The 22,478-nt window shown below is 39.2% G+C and overlaps 1 protein-coding gene across 2 annotated transcripts in view; it reads left to right on the top strand.

Annotated features, from left to right (window-relative positions):
* LOC150077324 (hsp70-binding protein 1-like) overlaps positions 1 to 22,478 on the top strand; it is a 112,869-nt gene that overhangs the window by 32,952 nt on the left and 57,439 nt on the right. For both annotated transcript variants that reach the window (XM_090385634.1, XM_090385633.1), the window contains exon 2: positions 20,421 to 20,616. In XM_090385634.1, coding sequence (XP_090241760.1) covers positions 20,454 to 20,616 — 163 coding nt within the window. In that variant the 5' untranslated portion in view covers positions 20,421 to 20,453. The remainder of the gene's footprint in view (positions 1 to 20,420; positions 20,617 to 22,478) is intronic.

Here is a 22,478-nt window from a genome sequence, read left to right as displayed (position 1 = left end):
AGTACTTAACATTTGTCAATGCTAAACTTCATTTGCCATCTCTCAGCCGATCTGCTCAACTTTTCTAGATCCTGTTGCAGCAGCGTACTGTCATTAGTGTCCTTAACAATCCTGCCAACTTTCATATTGTCTGCAAACTTGGTCATTTAACCCCAGGGACTCACATCTGGTGAGTATGGGCTTGGCACACCCAGGGTCCTGAGCTGGATATCATCATTCTTCTCTTTCTTGGTGATTTCCTTCTGTCTGTCTCTCTCTCTCTCTCAGGGTAACTCAGAAATTTTTTTTTTTTTTTGGCTGGTGCAGCATAAGCCTCGGGCTTCCTTGCACCATATGGCTAATAATAATAATAATAATAATAATTAAGCCTGATATACCATTATCAAAATCATTTATAAATATAGAAAACAACAATGTACCCAACACGAACCCCGAGGGACTCCACTAATAACATTAGTCCACAAAGAGCAGTGTCCATTGATTACCACTGTCTGTCTTCTCCCACTCAACCATCCCTTTATCCATAGCAGCAATTTGCTTCCAATGCCACACTGCTCCTATTTGTGCAACAGTATCAAAAGCCTTTCTAAGATCCAAATATATGATATCAAAGTTTTTTTTTTTTTTTTATGTGAACCCCAAACACAAGAGGTATTAGAACCTATAGTACTTAGTACCGTGCTTGGGTTGGAGATTGAGAAGACGAAAGAAGATATTTGTTGACATTGGACTTGAACTTCTGTAGATTGTAATTTTCAGGAAATACGTATGAAGGAAGGTTGTTCCAGAAAACAGCAGTTGAATGAATAAATGAGGAAGATGAAAAGTTGGTTCTGTGGGTTTGAAGTTGGACAGTAAATGGATGTTGGCTGGTGGCGGCACGTGTTCGGACTGTTTTGACAGAGAGAGCGGGAATTATAGAAGCCAATTCAGAAGAACAGTGCCCATGGAAGTATCTGTAGAAGAGGCATGCAGCAGAAACAGTGCGTCTATGAGACAGCGAGTGGAGAGACTCTGTTAGAGATGAATCATTAATTAACCTAACTGCCCTCTTCTGAATGGAATCAAGAAGCCTGAGAGAGGTTTTGGGGGCGCAACCCCAGATGTGGGAACAATATTCCATGGCAGGGCGGATTTGCGATTTATACAGAGTGAGCAGCTGTTTGGAAGAAAAGTAACGCCGAGAGCGAAAGAGAAAACCAAGTTTTTTAGATGCAAAGGAAGCAATATTTGTAATGTGCTTGTGCCAAGAGAGATTAGAAGTCAGGGTAATCCCCAAAAGAGATATATCCTTTTGCCTAGAAATTGGAGTGTCACTAAAGATAAGCATAGGAGCAGAAGAATCCTTTTTGCGAGATATAAGACAAGACTGAGTTTTAGAAGGGTTGAAATCAACTAAGTTGTCTTTGCCCCACTGGAGAATTACCTGAAGATCGGCATTTAAGGAATTGGTAGCAGATTTTCGAGAAGTTGAAGCTGATTGAACAGGACAAGGTTTCTCAAAATGGAAAGTTGAATGCAATGTGCTATCATCGGCAAAACTATGGATAGGATTTCCAGTCAATGGAAGAAGGTCATTGATATACAAGAGGAAAAGAGTGGGGGGAAGAACTGAACCTTGGGGGACACCTGCATTAGTGGAGAAGTTAGAAGACAGAGAGCCATCAACCATCACCCTCAGTGAGCGATCAGAGAGAAAACTGGATAACCAATTACTAAAAACAGTTGGCAAACCATAAGATGGAAGCTTGTTTAGAAGACCTTTATGCCAAACACGATCAAAAGCCTTTGAGATGTCAAGAGCAACTACTTGTGTTTCACCGAACCTTTCCATTGAATTAGTCCACAAATGGGTAACATAAGCCAGAATATCACCAGTGGATCGACATTGACGGAATCCATACTGGTGATCGTTGATCAGACGGAAGGTTTCTAGGTAGTTTAAGAGTTGGCGGTAATTGATTTCTCCATTACTTTAGAAAGAGTAGAAGTAATTGCAATGGGACGATAATTGGATGGGAGGGATTTGTCACCCTTTTTAGGAACTGGCTGGATATGAGCAAATTTCCAAGCAGAAGGAAAAACACCTTTAGAATAAGAAAGTGAAAAAAAGGCAGCAAAGAATAGGAGTAAGTTCAGGAGCACAGGTTTTGAGAACAAGTGGAGAAATACCATCAGGACCTGGAGCTTTCTTAGCATCGAGATTCATCAAAATCCTTCTGATATCCTTTTGACGGAAGACCACAGGAGGCATTGAATGGAGTGTGTTGGGAATGGTGGGAGGTGTTTTACCAAGATCATTAATACATGAGCTGGAAGAAAAATGGGATGCTAGCAGGTCAGCTTTATCCTTGGCTGAAGTGACAACAGAACCATCTGGTTTGGACAGAGGTGGGAGCAGAGATGGGCAAAAGTTGCGGCCAATAGCTTTGGCAAGAGACCAGAATGCTCGGCTACCATTAGGGCAAGAAACAGGTTTTCTACTCTTAGCCTGTTCAAACTCTAGTTTGGACTGATTAATAACTGCTTTACAATTGTTGCGAGCTTTGGTGTAGGCAGAAAATGAAACTGAAGAATTAGAGACAAGCCAATTACGATATGCAACATTCTTCTCTTGAACAGCCTTAGCACATTTATTGGAAAACCAAGGTTTAGATAAAGGACGAGATTTTAAAGTGGAGTGTGGGATAAAGGATTCCATTCCTGCAAGAATAATTTCGCTGACACGATCTAAGCAAACGTTGACATCAGAACTTTTGAAACAGTAATCTGACCAAGGAAAAGAAGTCTCGCAGGTCATCCCATTTTGCATTCTTGTAATGGCAAACAACACGAGGTTGGGAATAGCCATGAGATAAAGGTTCCATTGGAGAAGAGACAATCACCAAGTTGTGATCTGAAGTGCCTAAAGGAGCTCTCACTTCGACCATGTACTTAGAAGGGTTGTTTGTGAGAAAAAGATCAAGCGTATTGGCTGTATGATTAGGATTGCCCGGTATTCTTGTAGGTAAATGAACAATCTGTGCTAGGTCATTAGTAATTGCAAAAGCCTCAGCATCTTGACCTGCTGGGTCGGTGTGACTAGAAAACGGAAGCCAGCTAGGGTTGTGAACATTAAAATCACCAAAGAAAATCACCAATAAAAATCTCCTCACTGTTAGGAGAGTTGGACTGGAGAAAGTGAAGTTGCAAAGAGAGGAAGTCAAAGAGCTCCAAGTGATTAGTCGAGTTGGGAGAACGGTAGAGATAACAGATGAATTTGACACAATGAGGTAGAGAGATTTTAAGCCAGAGAAGATCAAAGAGAGGAGATTCCAAATTACCAAGTCTCTGACAGGGAATATCAGAACGGACATATGCACAAGTACCACCTTTGAGGCGAAAGGAATCATACAGCGAATAATTTGGGCATCTGAGATGAGCGGTAGTTGAATCAACCGATAACTGAGATTCTGTCAGAAAAAGTACATGAGGTTTGGCAGACTGCAAGTGGAAATGGACATCGTTGAGATTAGAATTGAGACCACGTATATTTGTGAAATGAATTAGCAAGTCCTTGGGAGGTTTAGATCTTTTCGCAGATAAGCTTGCTCTATTAGTTTGACAATTCATGGTGTATTCAATAGTAAGAAAAAGTTGGTGGGACATGCTGTATGAAGTAATGAAATTTTTGGATATGGCGTACATGTGGTAAGAATATACCCAGATCCTTGACATAACGTGGCCTCGACAATGCTCCCCGCATACACACTACTCGGACTCCCTCCAGTCACTATCTGGCAGAGTAGAGGTAGCAAGATTATACACTAGCTGATCCGTAAGCCTCCTAGAGAGTTACCAATAGGTCCGGTCTGGTGTACTAACTAGCGGCTGACCTGCGAAAACCGTTTTAGAGCTGTACCCTCGAAATGTAAGGAATATTGGATCTCGCCACGACGTTCATCATAACCTCAAAAGTCATCAATCATACTGCATGATGGAAGAGATAGGGAAGGGTTGACCGGAACTTAGCTCTAGAGACTAAACATGGGTTCCACCACTTCAAGCCTCCAATAAGCAAAGTGGTGGTATTTCACCGGTTGATGAGAGTCATCTTCCATCTAGTACTGCCTGGTAACATAGAGGGGCGGCGTTCCTCTATGTGGTGTGGGCGCCACACCTCGACCCCTGCTTACGTTGGTTCACATCTGGGTGGTCACCCACCATGTACTTGTGCCTGGGTGTTATACCCAGGATTACTAACAGTCCCACCATCGAAAAGGTGCAAGCAGAGGATTTGGCTGTCACAGGCCGTCCGGACTTCGCCGAAATTGGGTCCACTTGACTTGAGTGTCACCCGAATATCAGTTCCATCAGCGTTTTAGACTCCCAGGTAACAAGTACAGCTTGTCTGGCATATCTGAGAGAATGTCTGTGACAACCTCAAGGACCCTAACCCAGTATACTAAATTTTATCCTTGTCAGTGTTTATCTTGCTCTATTTGTCATTTTTGGTTCATCATGACAAGTATTTCTTGACTAATTTTTTTTCTTTTGATTTCTTTTTACTTATAGGTTTCTCGGGCTTTATCACTTTCAGAAAAAAAATTGTTGTATTCCTCATCAATATCTTCGTCCTGAAAAAGGTCTTCAGAAGCTCAAACTTGTATTTAAGTACCAGTACGTACTGCTTTTTCTCATCTTCTGTTATCTCAGAAACCTTTGTATTATTTATTCGAGTCAGTTTTTTTTCTTTCTTTTCTTACATCTATATCAAGTGTGCATCTTACAATTCTGTGTTCACTTCCAACATTTACCTTGTTCAGGACGGTAACATCATGCATGATATATCTTCTGTTAGTGAGGATGAAGTCGATTTCATTAGCTGTTAATCCATTTGGCCTCCTCCATGTCCACTTTCTGCTATCTTTTTCTTGAAAAAAGTGTTCACTACTGACATTCCTCAAGATTTTGTGCAAATTCCTCAAGTTATTCACCTCTTTTTCGTTTCTTTCGCCAATTCCAAAATTTCCTATAGTTTGAAGTTATTAGTAGAGTATAATTATAGAAAACAAAGATGAGCCTAGCATTGACTCCCCCCATGGTTCAGTCCTGGGCTCATTGTTATTTTCTATATTTATTAAGGTTTATCGGCAAAAGCATATCACACTTAAGTTGTCAGACGATATGAAGGTTGGCAGGGTAGTTAAACACAGTAATCAGGGTATGCTGTAACAAGATATCTAGACAAATTAGGCAGATGAGCTGAGAAGTGGTAATTGAAGTTTAATATTGACAAAAAATTATGTACACCAATGTATACTCAGGGAAGTGGAGAACAAAAAAGACCGATGGGTAACTGTGCATAAGGTCTCTGACCAGTGCAAGATAGGCTGCCAGGATAGTTTGTGGGATTTTGTGAAAGATATGCAGAAATTGCTTCCCAGTAGACATAAGGAGGTCATTATCCCATTCTATAAGGCTATGGTTAGGCCACATCTAGAGTACTACGTACAGGTCTGGAAGCCTCATTTTAGGAAGGACATGGATCAGTTTTAACAAGTGCAGGGAAGAGCAATGAGATAAGTGAGAGGATAGATGTGCAGAAATTTATCTTCATCCAGCAGGTAATTGGTTGTTGGAACAAGCTGATATCTTTTGTTGTTGTACAGGGGTTAATTTGATAAAATTTATGGAAAAAAGTACACAAACTGTTAGAGGGGATGGACAGGTGGTTAATACTATTTTATCAAATTTAAAATCGTAAGGAAAGTTTGTTAGTTTTTTTTCTTTCCATATTACTGCATTTAAAAGTGCTATTTTATAAAAGTTTTATAAAGAGTCATTTAACTATAGTTGTATAAAACAGTAAATAGTGCAAAGCATCAATTTACATAGCTACAAAAATATAAGCAAACAAAATTTGCAAAAGCATCATATTAGAACATGTCATATTGTAAATTCAATCACAATGAGTCTACCACTTTACTTTGAATGTGCAATGCTTCCCAAATAAAATGGAATATTGTTGCTTAATCTCAGTTGAGTGCCACTACCCAGACAGTCCTATTTCAGAGGTAGTTTTTTTTTTTGTAATGAAAACCCCAAGCATGCACCAAAGGTTGAGAAAACAAAAATAGATACTTGTTAATATTAGACTTGAATTTCTGCAGATTGTAATTTTCAGGAAATATTTATGAAAGAAGGTTGTTCCAGAAAACTGAAGTTGAAAAAGATGCTGACCAGTTGCAGCACGTGTTGTTTTTTTTTTTGTTGATATGGAGGTTTGATGGCGCATAAGCTACTTTGGCTATAATGTGCCTATTCATTTATAATAAAAAGAAATGAAAAAGTTTCATAAATTCAGAATTGATTAAAAAGTCCAGTTTGCTTTAAGAAGTTGAAAAATTCTGAAATATCTGCGTCATCTCCAATGAGATTCTCTAAAGTTATTGGTCTACGAAGATTAACCAGTGATAGCAGGGTTGAAGTTCTGTCTTGTTCATAGTAAGGGCAGTCAATGAGAATGTGTTTAATACTCAGATTTATATTACAAAGTGGACACTGTGGCGGGTCATTCCCTGTGAGTAAATAAAGGTGGGTCAGGTAAGTATGTCCTATTCTTACCCTTGAAAGGACTACCTCTTCTCGTCTTGATGTGCGGACACTAGAGCGCCAAATTTTTGGATCATGTTTAAATTGAAATAGTTTATTATTAATTTGAGAGTGCCATATTGCTGTCCATTTTGACAGGCATGCAGCCTGAATGGTTAATGCATAGTCTGATGGTGGAACAGGGATATCAGTTAAGTCGAAGCTAGTTGGATTTTTTGCAGCTTTATCAGCCAGTTCATTGCCCAAAATGCCAGAATGAGCTGGAATCCAGCAGAAGGTGACCAGTTGATGGCGTTCTTCAATTTTTAGTAATATGCTTTTTATTTCGTCTAGAACAGGGTGTACTTTATTTAAGGAGTTACATAAAGCCAAGATTGAGCTGAGGGAATCAGTGTAAATAACATATTTTAAAGCACAGTCAGAAGAGAGATTCTGTAAAGCTAGTTTGATAGCATATAATTCAGCTGAGAAGAATTCAGATGGCAAGGATGCTGAAATAACTGTATTTGGAAACACTGCAGCTGCTCCAATGTTTGAATTAGATTTAGAGCCGTCTGTATAAATTGGAGAAAAGTCAAGATATCTTTGAGTGTGAGCTTCGTGAAGTTGTTTGATATTTGATGTTTGTAAAGTGTTCTTTCCCCATTGAGAGAGGTAAGTGTCACAGGTCGGTATAGGAGGTGGAACCCATGGTGGTTGAGTACAAGTTGTTACCTGTTGTACGGAAAGAATGGAAACATTCCAAATTTGCATCAGTTCAAGAAGGCGAGGACCAGCTGGCTTTACTATGCTTGGTTTATTTCTGAAAAGGTTTTCTAATGGTGGATTGAACAGGTATGACTGAGTCGGATGCATGGCACAGCTTTGTATCTTGACAGCATAGTTCAGTAACAGTGTTTTCCTACGTAAAGTTAGTGGGGGTTCATGGGCATCAATATAGAGACTATGTGCTGGTGATGTTCTGAAAGCACCGAGTGAAAGTCTCAAGGCACTGTGTTGAATTGGATCAAGCCAGCGCAATGCACTCAGTCTGGCTGAATCATAGATGGGAGCTCCATAATCAAGACGGGATCTGATTAATGCCGGATATAGCCGAAGCAAAGATGTACGATCTGCGCCCCATGTTTGGGAGGATAAAGCTCTGAGTATATTTAACTTTTTTAGACAGGAAGTACGTACATTTTTTATGTGGTCTATAAAATTTAACTTATTATCAAGTGTTAATCCTAGAAATCTGATGCTATTAGTGACCGGGATGGAGATATTATAAATTTGAAGTTCAGGATCCGGATGAAGTTTGCGCTGTCTACAAAAATGGATGGCAACTGTTTTCTGCTGCGAGAGTCGATAGCCATTGAGGCTGGCCCACTGTTGTATTTTATTAAGTGATATCTGGAGCTGCCGTTCAATAGACCTCATGTTTTGGGAATGGCAGGAGATGGAAAGATCATCTGCATAAAGGTAGGTCTCAACTGTATTTGGAAGCTGATTGGTGATGGAATCTATTCTAAGAGCAAACAAAGTGGCACTCAGTACTGATCCTTGTGGTACTCCTTCTTCCTGTGTAAACGTTTTGGAGAGGGCATGTTGGTACTGAACTTGAAACGATCTAGTACGCAGGAAGTTCTGTACAAATATAGGAAGGTTGCCTCGCAGACCAAGAGAGTAAAGATCACTAAGTATGCCATGCCGCCAGGTAGTGTCAAAAGCCTTCTCGATATCTATTGAAACCATTACAAGATGTTCACGTTTAACAAAGGCATTTCGAATGGCGAATTCAGCCTTGACCATAAGATCTAAGCACGACCTATTTTTACGAAAGCCATATTGGCTATGGCTCATTAGATGTTGTGACTCAATGATCCATACGAGTCTTCTGTGGACAATTTTTTCAAGGATTTTGCTCAGGCAGCTTGATAGAGAGATCGGTCTAGAGCTATAGGGGTTAGTTGGATCTTTCCCAGGTTTTAGGAATGCCAAAACAGTAGAGTGATGCCAAGAAGTTGGAAAAACATTTTCTAAAAATATACGATTGTAAAAAACCAGAAGCAGGCTTAAAGCTTTGTCATCAAGATGTTGAAGCATGACATAATAAATCCCATCTGGCCCGGCAGCATCATTGTGGGCTGTTCTAATGGCATGCAGAAGTTCAGAGTGTTGCAGAGGTTTGTTATATGGAAGAGTACGTGCGGTTTGAAATTTTATGCATGCTTTTCTCTACCGCTGATATTTCAGCAAAAGTATTGCCCAAAGCATTAGCAATATCTAAGGAACTGGATAGATCTTGCCCTTTCCAGGAGAGGATTGGAGAAGGTATAGTAGGAACCTTACCAGATAACTGTCTAATTTTTTTCCATATAGTTTTCGGATCAGTGTTTCTGTCAAAGGTCGATGAAAAACGGGTCCAGGATTCTTTCTTGGCTTGCCTTTGTACAAATCGTGCTTTTGCTCTTAGCTTCTTATAATTAATGAGATTGTTTGTGGTTGGACATTGCCGAAATAAATTCCAGGCTTTGATTTTTGCTTTCTTTGCTTTTGTGCATTCGTCATTCCACCAGTAATTATAATGCTTGCGACCGGGGGGGGGGTGGATTTGATAATGGAATTGTGTCCTTGGCCACTTTTAGGAGATGTGATGTGATGTAATCTGTTACATTATCAATATTCTGGAGCTGGATTTTTTCCTCGTTAAGAGAGATTGATGATCGAAATTTTGCCCAGTTTGCACGAACAAATTTCCATTTCCTGCGGAGTTTGTTTGAAGGAGACTGTGATATTAAAAAATTGCATATGATTGGAAGGTGGTCACTGCCCATAGGATCATTTAAAACATACCACTATGGTTGGGAGGAGTATTGGAGAACAAATTGAGAGATCTATTGCTGAGGTGTGTCCAGTTGGGAGTTAAATGTGAGTGTGCGCACCAGTATTGAGTAAGGTGAGGTTTTGTGACTCTAGAAAGCTTTCAACGAGTCGACCACGTGTGTCTAGTTTAGGATCGCCCCATAAGGGGTGGTGTCCATTAAAATCCCCTAAAATACAGAGAGGTGGAGTTATTTGTATGAGGAGATCTTCAAGATCTTTTAAACAGTAAGTATGGTTTGGTGGTAGGTATATTGAGACAAGTTTTATTGAAATATGGAGAGTTATATGAACAGCAACAGCTTCTATTTCAGTTTGAAATGGAATATGTTTAGTTGGGATCTTTGAATTTATTAGGATTGCTACACCACCATGGGCAGCATTTGCTGTATTACGATCTCTTCGATAAAGACAATAGCTCTTTATTGAAGGAGAAATTTGCGAGGTTAGGTAAGTTTCCTGAAGACAAAGGGCAACTGGAGAATATCGGTTAATTAGATCACAGATATCATCTGTGTTGCAACGAAAGCCTCTGCAATTCCATTGTAAAATACAAGGCATTATTTGTGTTTGATTGATGGAGATGTATCTGACTGCTTTTTGAAGGTTACTGGCTTATGACGTTCTAATTTAGATTTATCTTTTTTGGAGAAAACGGGCCGACCTGTGTCCATTTCTTCTTCTGCATGGATTTCTAGAAGGGGATCTTCCTGTATGGATGTGCCATCTGTGTCCATGGTTGTATCTTGAAAATTTTTCACTACATTTGTGTTTGAACTATGACATATGGTATCTATGACTGGAGCAGGAGATGCCACTGGTATTGTCAGAGGAGTATTATTTGCCTGGTCAGAGAACTTGGATTGTTGCTTAGAAAGAACATTTCTAGCCCAGTCAGAAATTGATTTGTTAGTGGGAACTGTTACATCAGTTTGAGTGGAGACTGTCTGAAATTTTTTTACAGCATTGGCATAGGTCATATTTTTGGTTATAGTAGGAGCAACTAATTTTCTCGCTTCTGGGTAACTTACTTTGTTCTCAACCTTGTATTTTACTATTTTTTTCTCGGTTTTCCACTTTTCACATGTCTTCGAATATGCAGGATGGTCACCTTTGCAATTTGGGCAGGTCATTTTTTTAGCTGTACAGTTACTTTGTATGTGATCTGAGGATCCACAATTAGGGCAGACAGGAACTCCTCTGCATACAGTTTGTGAATGGCCATACTTTTGTCATTTGTAACACCTTAAAGGGTTTGGAATGTAAGGTCGGATGCGGCAAAGTAAATAACCTGCTTTTACAGAGGAGGGTAAGTTAGGTGTATTGAAGGTGAGAATAATATTTCTTGTAGGTGTCAGTTTATTATCTTTTTTAGTCATTATTCTTTTTGCTTCAAGTACATTCTGTCCCTGCAGTTCTTGGGTTATTTCTTCCTCGGTGACGTTCAGTAAGTCCCAACTGGATATCACACCCTTAGATGAAGATAGGCTGCCAGGATAGTTTGTGGGATTTTGTGAAAGATATGCAGAAATTGCTTCCCTTTAGACATAAGGAGGTCATTATCCCATTCTATAAGGCTATGGTTAGGCCACATCTAGAGTACTACGTACAGGTCTGGAACAGGTCAGGGTTGTGTGTGGAGATATTTTAACTGGAATGCCAGCAAAGCTTGTAAGTTGTAACAACTTCTCGGAATGTCTGTGGTTGGTGGTTCTACTAGTAAGTCTCCTGATTGCAGTCTCTTCACCGTCTTGGGAGATCCTGCAATACCCTCCAGATGTTTTTGTATGACAAACGGAGACAATTTATTCATGGGCTGACTAGTAAGGGAGTGGATGATTAAGAACGACGGGCAAGGTTGCTCCATCCAATCAGTCTTTTGTTATTCCCTGCATCCAGTTCCTTTGTGACCATATCATAGTATCCAATCAAATTGGTCAGACAAGACTTCCCCTTAACAAAATCATGCCGTGTCCAATCTATAACTGAAGTCAGATGATGATAGCACAGATGAAAATTCTAAACTTCCAAATTTTACACTAAAAAGCATATGGGAAGGCATAAAGTTTTATTTTTTGAATGCAGATTCTTGATTGAAAGGAACCCAAAGTTAAAAAGGGAGCTTCAAAAATGCTTAGTTCCATATGATGAAATTCACAAAGATTTATCAAGCAAAAGCAAACAAACCCAGATTACTGATTTTTTAAAGAGAATAGAAGATATATGAAGTCTAGAATGGTGTATTTTTGTTAACATTTTGTTAACAAAATAGTGTATTTTTGTTAGCTTTTTGAACGTAACATCCCTTTTTGTACTCTTTCTTAGTCCCATATAACACTGTTGCGCACAACACAACATTTTATTGGAACCTAATAACCATGTTATACGAGGGTTAACTATAATAATAATTTGAAAAGAAGTAAAAAAAAATTATTTTCCTAGAAACACTGAAGAAAAGCCAACCGGGCTAGCCGGTTGGGTAAAGTGTCTGCCTGGCAACCCAAAGGTTGCGGGTTCGAATCCCGCCTCGGGCTTGGATCAGAGTAGAAAATGAAATAACTTTGGGAGTTGCATTATGGCCATAGAAGCCGATGCGCCAACAACTAACAAAAAAACTGAAAAAAAAAAAAAAAAATGACAGCCCTAGAGGTAATAAGGAGACCCAGAAAAATTAGTGGCAAATAATGCAAGAAAGCAAGCTTATACAGCATTAGCTGTTAAAAAACAAATAAATAAATCATAGATCCCCTATCCATCCCTTCCAGTAATCTGTTTAGTTCTTTCTTGAATTTATTCAAACTGTCCACTTCCACAACAAATGTAAGCTTGTTACAGCTATCAACCACCTGTTGGCTGCAGGCAAACTTCTGCACATCTATTCTGCAACCATCCTTCCTCAATTTGAATATGTCCCCTTGTGCATAGGCTGAGCAAGAGGAAGAATCCCTCCAGCAGTGATTTTGCTTAAGCTATTCAAAGCCTTAAACACCTCACTCAGATCACTTCACCGGGGATTGTCTCTAGAACTGCAATTTCCAGAATTAGAGCCTTTCTTGGTAAGCTCACCCCTTTGTTCCCCTCACCAGTCTCTTTGGCCTTCTCTGCACCCATTCTAGCACATCTATATCCTTCCTAAATGAGCCCTTCAAATCTGTATATAATACCCAAGATGCTGCATAACCATGGCCATGTACAAATACAATCCAGGTGCCTTTTTTTTTATTTAACTTTGACAATTTCTCTTCCACTTTATTACAAAATCATAACACTCCCTGTTACAGTTTGATAAACTTCTAGTATCTACTTCACTAAAGAATTCCTCATGTATGAATGTAGATGCAAAATGCCTATTGAATTTTTCAGCAACGTGAGCAGGATCTTCAACAGAAAAACTATTGATATCAAGCAGACAATGTGTGATTCATCCCCCTCATTCTTGTGTTTACGTAAGTAAAGAACTATTTGCTGTTTTTCTTTGCATCCTTTGCCAAAGATTTCTCGTAATCTACCTTCGTCTGCCTAACCTCCTTTGAAACTTGGTTACACACCAGCTTATATCTATTATAGGCTTCTGTGTCACGTGTTAACTTATATGTATCCCATGCATTTTTCTTCTTTGTCACATGCTTAATTAGTTCATCTGACATCCATTTAGGCCTAAATCTTGGACAATATTTCTTTGTTGGTATGAAAACCCTGGTAGCTTCCAAGATTAATTCTTTGAATGCTTCCCATTCTGAATTTGCTGTTGGTAACATCATCAGTTGGTTCCAACGTATAGAATTTAAATACTGTCTCAGACCACCATAGTCACCTTTACGAAACCAAAAACCCTTCCCTCTACCCTTGATGGTAGTTACCTATTTGAGTAAATCCCACTTCAGCACACTGTGATTACTGCCACCTATTGGTTCCTTCATCTTCAGATTCTTGATGCATGAAGAATCACTACTGATAATAAGATCGAGTATTACTCCCTCTAGTTGCCTCCCGAACATGTTGCTGTCGAAAACAATATCCAATAAATCCACAAAAGCCTTGCTAGTGTGTGAGTTACCAACCCAAAAATTCCAGTCAATATCCGGGAAATTAAAATCCCCAATTATAAGACACTCTAATTTACTGGCCCACTCTATTTCTCTGCACAATTGTTCATTATACTCATCAGATTCATTAGGCCTATAACACACACCTACTCTCATTTTTCCTTTCCCAGTGCTTTGTCACACCAAACAGACTCAACATTGCATTGTCCACCCACATCATCTGGATGCACTTCCTTAGACTTTGTGTTTCTTAACTAACAGTATAACCCTTCCTCCCTTCCTGTTCTGTCTATCCTTTCTGTACACATTGTACTCCCCAAATTTCAGTTCTGCACTGGTTATGTCTGTGTGACACCATGTCTCCGATATCCCAATGATATCTGCCTTTGATGTCTTGACTAGCACTTCAAGCTCACGGAATTTATTAACTATACTCCTAGCATTGGCGTACATGCAAGTATATATGCAACTGTTTCTACTCTAGTTACCATAACACAGTCCATGTATTTATTTGTTCCTCTGTGACTACCAGCAGTCCTGGAAATTCCCATTGCCTTGCTTTCCAGGCTGCTGCTCAATTGCATTTCAATAGAAGTAGTGCAAGAATCACTTTTACCTCTGCCAGCGGCTACTGTTAATCTATTAGTCCGTGTATCCCCCCCAAACTAGCAGTTTTCCGACCCACCTAACTCTGCCATGATAGCATCAGCAAATATTCTTGCAGCCTTTCTATTTAAGTGTATCCCATCCCTGTAGAAGCAGTCTCTCCTGTTAACAAGTACAGGCCAGGCTGAGAAAAATTCTGCCCCTTGAGCCTTGCACAATCTCTCCAGGGCCAAATTGATCAACAAGGCTCTCATCATATACTTCCTCCTATCGTGTCTGGACATAATTGCAGACACCTTCAAATTCAACCCTAACTCACAGCTTTTTTTCATCATTGTCTTGTACTTGTTAAGTAATTCTGCCGGTCTCCTACTCTTAATATCATTAGTGCCAAAGTGTACAACAATATCACCCTTTGTGCCCTTTAAGGATGATATCTGCCCTACATCATCAACCTTTGCCCCTGGCAGACATACCCTGGTCCTTCCATCTATTCTTTTTGCACATTATGTTTCCCATTTCCCTGACAATAGAGTCACCTACAACAACTAGTTCCTTTGGGACCAGCGCATTTTGTCTTGGGGGGTTGCTGCTGCGTTGCATGATGTTCAAGAGTGCAAGCTCTGGCATTGATGTGGGCAGCTGAGAGCTTGATGGGTCCCTCAATTTAAATCCTTTGATGGCATCCACCTGTCCTTCAAGCTCTCATATAAGCCCATAAAAGTGCCAAGTTGGCGCCTGATTTCCTTGCACTCCTTACATCGTGCACACACAAAGACATTCCCCTTGGCAATATAATGTCCCATTCCTGATTGCTCCAAAACATCAAACAAACAGTGCATTTCAATAGACTGTGATTCAGAGCACAAACTCCCCCATCAGTTCTCCCCTGAGCCACAGCACTTCCACTAGTTTGAGCCTTTTGCTTTGCTGCTCTGGTCTGAGTCATGATTTTTAGTGACCTAATTCATTAGGCCACTGAAAGTTTTTCTTTTTTATGACCAGGTTTTGGCGCATTATAGCCTTAGTTGCTAATGCGCCAATAAAACTCAACCAACCAACCATGATTTCTATTCAAGTTCAATAAAATTCCAATACAAAATATAACGCTAAACCTATATCCCAATGCTGTTATAACACTATATATATGTATTTCGGTATTGAATATTATCTCCGAGTTATGTTATATGACTTTCTTAGCATTAGCATTAGTAGAGGCATTTGATGCAAGAAAGCAAGCTTATGCAGCATCAGCCAAAAAAAAAAAAAAAAACTCACTTCCACTTCACCCCTCTGTTCGTTCAAAATACCTGTCCAGCTGAGCCTTAAACTTATTTAGGCTATCAACCTCCACCACAAGGGATGGAATTCTGTTCCACCAACCAACCACCCGCTGGCTAAAGGCAAATTTCCGCACGTCTATCCTACATCTGTCTTTCCTCAATTTGAATTTATGCCCTCTCAGGTGATTTTTCTGAGCTAGAGGAAGAATCCCATCAGCATTGAGCATGCTTAAACCATTCAAGCTTTATACACCTCTATCAGATCACCTCGCTGGTGCCTAGTCTCCAGACACTGAAATTTGCAAAACTTAAGCCTTTCTTCGTAAGAGCACCCCTTTGTTCCATTCACTAATCTAGTTGCCCTTCTCTGTACTCGTTCCAGCAGCTCTACATCCTTCTTGAAATGAGGCCTCCAGACCTGTATACAGTACTCTAGGTGTGGCCTGACCATTGCCTTATCCCTGCTGGAAAAATTCCTGTATATCATTGACAATACTCCATGAGCTACTCTTGCAACCCGTCTGCACTGCTCAGAGAACTTCATATCTGCCTGCACAACCACCTCCAAGTCCCTTTCATTCTCTGCCACTGTCAGTGTAGTACCACAGAGTTGATACGTTGCTCTGGGGTTGCTGTTTCCCATGTGTAGTACTTTACATTTGTCAATGTTAAACTTCATTTGCCACCTCTCAGCCCATCTGCTCAACCTTTCCAGATCCTGTTGCAGCAGCATAGTGTCAGTAGTGTCCTTGACAACCCTGCCAACCTTTGTATCATCTGCAAACTTGGACATTAAGCTTGATATACCATCATCAATATCATTTATAAATACAGAAAACAATAATGGACCCAACACTGAGCCCTGAGGGACTCCACTAATAACATTAGTCCACGATGAGCAGTGTCCATTGATTACCACTCTGTCTTCTCCCCCTCAACCACCCCTTTATCCATAGTAGCAATTTGCCTCCAATGTCACACTGCTCCAATTTGTGTAGCAGTCTTCCATGTGCAACAGTATCAAAAGCCTTTCGAAGATCCAAGTATATAATATCAAAGTTATTCCCTGCATCCAGTTCTTTTGTGTCTGCATCATAGTATCCAATCAAGTTGGTCAGGCAAGACTTCCCCTTAACAAAACCATGCTGTGTCTGAGCTATAACTGAAGTCTTGTCTAAATGATCCTGCAGTGCTTCTTTAACCAGTGCCTCCATTAATTTTCCTGGAACAGAAGTTAAGCTCACAGGTCTATAATTACTTGTGTCAGCCTTTGATCCTCCTTTGTGAATTGGGGTCACATTTGCACATTTCCAGTCTATGGGCACCTACCCTGAGTCCAAGGAAGCTCTCATAATTATGGCTAAGGGTTTGCTTACTTCCTTTGCTGCCTCCTTTAATATAACTGGATAGATCCCATCCAGCCCGGGTGCCTTTCTTGTGTTTATCTTCAACAGTTTCTCCTCCACTTTACTCCCAGTTATTTCAAGATTCTGTAGCTTACTGCTAGAGTTGAATACACCTCTGGCATTCCCCTTGCTGAATAACTCCTCATGTGTGAATGTCGATGCAAAATATTCATTTAGTTTTTAGCTACCTGAGCAGGATCATCAACAGTTGACCCATCAATATCAAGTGGACCAATCTGATTCATCCCCTTCCTTCTAGAGTTTACATAAGTAAAGAACTCTTTGCTGTTTTTCTTTGCATCCCTTGCCAAGGATTTCTCGTAATCTGCCTTCGCCTGCCTAACCTCCTTTGTAACTTGGTTGCATATCAACTTGTATCTATCATAGGCTTCTGTGTCATGTGTTAATTTGTAAGTATCCCATGCATTTTTCTTCTCTGCCATATGCCTCATTAGTTCATCTGACATCCATTTTGGCCTAAACCTTGAACAATATTTCTTAGTTGGTATGTAAAGCCTAGTAGCTTCCAAGATAAGTTCTTTGAATGCTTCCCATTTTGAATTTGCTGTTGGTAACATCATCAGTTGGTCCCACTGTATAGAATTTAAATACTGTCTCAGTCCATCGTAGTCGCCTTTACGGAAGCAATAACCCTTCCCTTTACCCCTAATGGTAGTTACCTCTTTGAGTAAATCCCACTTCAGCACACTGTGATCACTGCCACCTAGTGGTTCATTTATCTGCAGATTCTTAATGCATGAAGAATCACTGCTGATAATCAAATCAAGAGTATTACTCCCTCTAGTTGCCTCCCGAACATGCTGATGTAGAAAACAATCATCCAATAAATCCACAAAAGCCCTGCTAGTGTGTGAGTAACCAGCCCCCAAATTCCAGTCAATATCTGGGAAATTAAAATCTCCCATTATAAGACTCTCTGATTTACTGGCCCACTCTATTTCCCTGTACAGTTCCTTATTATACTCATCAGAGTCATTAGGCCTATAACATACTCCTACTCTAAATTTTGATCTCCCAATGCTTATGTCACACAAAACTGACTCAACACTGCACTGTCCGGCGATGTCGGCTGGCTTCACTTCCTTGGTTTTTATGTGTTTCTTAACTAATAGCATAACCCCTCCCCCCTTCCTATCCTGTCTATCCTTTCTGTAGACGTTGTACTCCCCAAATTGCAGTTCTGCATCCCTTATATCTGTGTGACACCACGTCTCTGATATCCCAACAATATCTGCCTTTGATGTTTTGAGAAATACCTCAAATTCATCAAATTTATTTACTAAACTCCTAGCATTGGTGTACATGCAAGTATACCTGCACCTGTTTCTATTCTTTGCTACCCTAACACAACCCATGTGTTTACTTGTACCGCAATGGCTCCCAGCATTCTCTGAAATACCATGCATCTTGTTTTTCAGGCTTCTGCTCATTCTAATAGAAGCAGTGCAAGAATCTCTTTCACCTCTGCCAGTGGCTACTGTCAATCTATTGGTCTTTGTCTCCCCCCAAGCTAGCAGTTTTCCGACCCACCTAACACTGCCTCGATAGCATCAGCAAATATTCTTGCACCCTTTCTTTTTAAGTGTATCCCATCCCTGTAGAAGCAATCTCTCCTGTTAACAAGTACAGTCCAGGCTGAAAAAAATTCTACCCCTTGAGCCTTGCACAATCTTTCCAGGGCCGAATTGATCGACAAGGCTCTCATCATATACTCCCTCCTATCGTGTCTGGGCAGAATTGCAGACACTTTCAAATTCAACCCTAATTCTCGGCTTTTGTTCAACAGTGACCTGTACTTGTTAAGTAATTCTGCCGATCTCCTACTCTTAATATTATTAGTGCCAACGTGTACAACTATATCACCTTTTGTGCCCTTAAAAGATGATATTCGCTCTACAACGTCATCAACCTTTGCCCCTGGCAGACATACCCTGGTCCTGTTCCACCTATCTTTTTTACAAAGCATGTTCCCCGTTTCCCTGACAATAGAGTCACCAACAACTACTAGTTTCTGTGGGACCAGCGCATTCTGCCTTGGGGGTTGTCTCTGTGTCACGCGATGCCCAAGTGCAAGCTCTGGCGTTGATGTGGGCAGCTGAGAGCTTGATGGGCCCCTCAATTTAGTTTCTTCGAGGGCATCCACCCTGTCCTTCAAGCTCTCATATAGGCCCACAAGAACGCTGAGTTTTTGCCCGATATCGATACACTCCTTGCATCGCGCACACACAAAGACACCCCCCTTGGCAGTATCATGTCCCATACCCGATTGCTCTGCAAACATCAAGCAAACAGTGCATTTTATAAGGCTGAGTCAGAGGACAACTGCCCCCCCTCAGTTCTGCTCTGAGCCACAGCACTTTCATTAGCTTGAACCTTTTGCTTTGCTTTCCTATCCCCTGTCAACTTATATGTATTAATTTATGATGTTATGTTTGTAATAACTAGGTCGCTATATTTATTTAGTTAAAAAAGTACAGTTCAATTGACAACAAAATTTAATAAGATTAATAAATTTTACTGATTAATTGATACTACTATACTCGCTATCTAGTTTTCCATTAAACCTTACGCTAGCACACGTATCTTATAACAATGGCAGCAAGTTACGAATGGTTAATCTACGGACACAGTGTATTATTTACTTTCCAAATTGCGCTATCTAAATTCAAAATAAACCACTGAGCTTGACTAGGTCTATAAGCTACTTATAGAAAATAATTTAATCTAACAATTAAGTCAATAATTATAGTGGCTAAGTATAATTAAAAACTTTTCGTTTTGCAGGAGCTGCAAAACCTCTAACCTCAACTTATTTTGATAGTTAAGAGGTTAGAGGTTTTGAAATACCGTTCAGATTATAAAAATAATCTGAACAGTATTTCAGTTGATTCAGGTCATTCAAATGCAAGAACATTTTAACCAAACATTTATAAAATAGCATGGTAGAGATGATAAAAATCTGAACTACTCTGTAACTATCTCATTTTTTTTTATTGAATTTAAAGTAAATTAATAAACCAGATAAACCACTTATTTGCTGTTCTGTACTATTTTCCTGTGGTGATTATGCTTTTAATATTAATTTAATTAGAGAAATCACAGTAGTTATTATCAGTTAAGAGCTTCCTAAAGTACCTGTTTCTACAAAGAGTACAAAAGGTTGGAGTATAGTATTTTTTATTTTTTTTTATTGCGCTATGTGCATATGCCAAAAATGTTTTGGAAATTTCACCCCCCCCCCAGTGCGTGCACATTTTTCTCTCCAACACTGGACATTGTGAAATGCATGACTTCTTATAAATAAATTTCTGTTTATACTCTGTATGAAGAGGAGTTTATAACTTCATCGTAACTTGTTTTATTGCAGCTGATATACAGGTTAATAATAGACTGTGTGCTTTTACTGGGCTCATACAAGCCCAGTCTTGCATTGTGCACATCCTCATCCATGTACTCAGGACTGCAGCTACAGCATTTTACATGTTTACATAACATTTTAAAACATTTACAGTGTTTTTTGAAAGATTAATTTAGGTGAATGTAATTTTCATTTTCAGATGAAAAAATATTGATAAGTAGCTCATTAATTTTTGTTTTTACAGAGAAGAGAATGGTTGCAAACAGTTTTGGACAGCATGACTTCATCTACTGTTGAGCAAATGTTGAGATGCTTAAGTGTATTGAAGGATGGTACTGATACCTTGGCAAAGGGAACAGCTAATGAAGAAACTTTTCCTAATCTACAGTCAGCTCTGGATGAACTTATGGAGCACATTGGATCTGCTGACAATGCTAATGGTATGGTGTGTAATGTAAAAATAAAAAATAAATAAATAAAAAAAAATGCTAATCCTGCCTGTAATAAAAATTGCAAATAAATCTGTGAGCTATTGATGCTATATTTTCTGCCAGTTAATAGCTGATGATTATTAAAATAAGAACTGTAACTAACTTTGTGTAAGCATTTTAAGTTAATGAAAAATTGAACAGGTTGATACCGTTCCAACTCCCAAATCCAGCATTTTTCTAAACCTGTTGGCAACCATGCAAATTATTTCTTATATTTGTAGTCACTCTAGGGCTGAGTGTACTCTGAAAAATTAAAAAAAACTTGTCCATGCATTCATGGATTTTCTTATGTTTTTCATATAGGGTGATTCCATGTCAAGTGGCCTAATTTTGAAGATCGTCCCTGCTTGACCATCTTCAATTTTGTTGAAACTTGGTGTAGATGTTTAAACGAGTTTCCAAAGAAGCTGTGCAAAAATTCAATTCAAAATATCTTATGATTGAGGCACCAGCACCTTTTTTGTGGAGGTCACTTGTGTTATGCGGAACAAATCACAAAAAAATTTCAAAGTTTAAGTGTTACTCTTGAACAACATTGAGAGATAGTGCTCTGAAACTTGGTATACCTAGTTAACTTTTGGCAGAGAATGCAAAACATTTGGTGTCTAGGCCCAAAATCCTTCACATTTTTTGCAATGCGGTCTTAAACTGGCACCAAAAATTTGTCACGACAAATGTAAGCAAGACTTTTGAAAGTCATAACTTTGAAATAAGAACCTTTGGTACCTTCTTCTGTGAGCATTCCATTTAACATCTGCATGAATTCAGCCTAACTAAATATGAGCTCTTATACTTGTTTGCTGGCTGAGATATTTTCTTCAAAGATAGACTCAAAATTTGACCTATCTTTAGGGGAGGCAAATACCTTAATATGAGACACCTTCAATTCTCTCGTTTTTTTCACCATTGGAAAGACAGATTTTAAGCAACAAGAATCATGGTTTTTCAGTTGTCTTGCTACTTAAGCCCTAAAAAATGGCTTTAAACATTTTATATTTTCCACATAATATTTGCATACTTATTTGATGATGAAGTTTCACATCTCAATAAGGACAGCACTATTGCATTTAAAAGAGTGAAATTTTCTGTAATTACTCTGCCCTTTGGTTTAAAGAGAAAGGATATATTGCCAATGCATAAAAAGATCTGTATTTTTTATAATGAGGGTGCAAATGGCAAGAAAAGAAATTGCATGGGTTTCTTTTGTGCAAGTTCCCAAGTCTGAAAAGTGGTCTTTATTCAGGATTCCAAGCATAAAGATGATGTTCTATTGGTTTCTAAGGTTGAAAGAAGTTATAACTGCAACAAAATTTATTTAAAACACAATACAATTTGAAATAAGCGAGTGAGTGTGAAGATGTTGAATCACTGGTTCGTAATTCAGTGGAATTTTTCCTTGATGGTTGATATTATTACTTCAGGCAAGCTATATTATCATCCCATTGCTGTTGTTTTTGGAGCTGGAAGATTGGCAATAATTTGTTGTTCAGGAATCCAGCAAACATCTTGTATAGCAGGCCAGTGAAATGAGCAAGCTGCTCCATGAGGATGCATGAAATTTACAAATACATCATATTCTTCAAATGAAATTTCACAAATATTTCTGATCCACCAATTATGACAATAATGTGTGGATCGGAAAATTATTACCTATCATTAAAAAGTTATTGACATAAAAGATTTAAGCCAGCAACGTTTCATTAGACAATTTTATACCATTTACTTTACACTGTTGAAATCTCAACATAGGTTGTTGTAATGCTGGTGGTGCCTTTCTTAAGCTGATTGCTACATTTTCCACTTAATGTAAA

This window comes from Mastigoproctus giganteus, chromosome 12 (assembly GCF_048544385.1).
Source record: "Mastigoproctus giganteus isolate SK-2022 chromosome 12, ASM4854438v1, whole genome shotgun sequence".
Lineage (NCBI taxonomy): Eukaryota > Metazoa > Arthropoda > Arachnida > Uropygi > Thelyphonidae > Mastigoproctus > Mastigoproctus giganteus.
This window is presented reverse-complemented; position numbering and strand designations above follow the sequence as displayed.